The 1,005-nt window shown below is 39.2% G+C and overlaps 1 protein-coding gene across 1 annotated transcript in view; it reads right to left on the reverse strand.

Annotated features, from left to right (window-relative positions):
• Window positions 1–348: 348 nt before the first annotated feature.
• LOTGIDRAFT_154617 (hypothetical protein) overlaps window positions 349–1,005 on the reverse strand; it is a gene marked incomplete at both ends in the record, with an annotated part of 8,758 nt that continues 8,101 nt past the window's right edge. The window contains 2 exons of the mRNA XM_009063829.1: window positions 349–719; window positions 785–943. Of these exons, the coding sequence (XP_009062077.1) occupies window positions 349–719; window positions 785–943 (530 nt within the window). The remainder of the gene's footprint in view (window positions 720–784; window positions 944–1,005) is intronic.

Raw genomic sequence — 1,005 nt, forward strand, 5'->3', positions numbered from 1 at the left:
TGTCCTGTTGTTAAAACTTGTTTTAAAAGTAATTTAGGTTATATTAAGATAATTATAATAAGGTTTGTATAGAAATAGAATGATAGATGTGTGGTGGTTATAGAAGAGATATGTCGTCTGATTTACTTTTCCTATATACTCTCACTTGACGGGCACCTGTTCTGATGACGTCATGTAACCTTTAATCTGAAGAATATAATGTCCAGTGTTGGTCAAGTGACCTGATATATCCAGGTCAACTCATTTAGGACAAGAAGATCCAGGTGACCACTCTTTGTAATCTGGCGCAGTAGTGATTCTTTTCCATTTATTCAGTTATTCAAAATTAACGAGGTCCATCAAGTTACGTTATGTACCCTTTCTCACCTCCTCTGTGTCAACTAGACCTACCGTTTCTCCCTTTTCTACAGCATAGTGTAACTTACTACCTTGTATCCTTTCTCCCTCTTCTACAACATAGAGAAACTTACTACCCTGTATCCTTTCTCCCTCTTCTACAACATAGAGAAACTTACTACCCTGTATCCTTTCTCCCTCTTCTACAACATAGAGCAACTTACTACCCTGTATCCTTTCTCCCTCTTCTACAACATAGAGCAACTTACTACCCTGTATCCTTTCTCCCTCTTCAAAAACATAGAGCAACTTACTACCCTGTATCCTTTCTCCCTCTTCTACAACATAGAGCAACTTACTACCCTGTATCCTTTCTCCCTCTTCTACAACATAGAGAAACTTACTACCCTGTATCCTTTTTCCCCCTCTACAACATAGAGCAACTTACTACCCTGTATCCTTTCTCCCTCTTCTACAACATAGAGCAACTTACTACCCTGTATCCTTTCTCCCTCTTCTACAACATAGAGAAACTTACTACCCTGTATCCTTTCTCCCTCTTCTACAACATAGAGCAACTTACTACCCTGTATCCTTTCTCCCTCTTCTACAACATAGAGCAACTTACTACCCTGTATCCTTCTCCCTCTCCTACAACATAGAGCAACT

Source organism: Lottia gigantea (assembly GCF_000327385.1).
Source record: "Lottia gigantea unplaced genomic scaffold LOTGIsca_6, whole genome shotgun sequence".
NCBI classification, from domain to species: domain Eukaryota; kingdom Metazoa; phylum Mollusca; class Gastropoda; family Lottiidae; genus Lottia; species Lottia gigantea.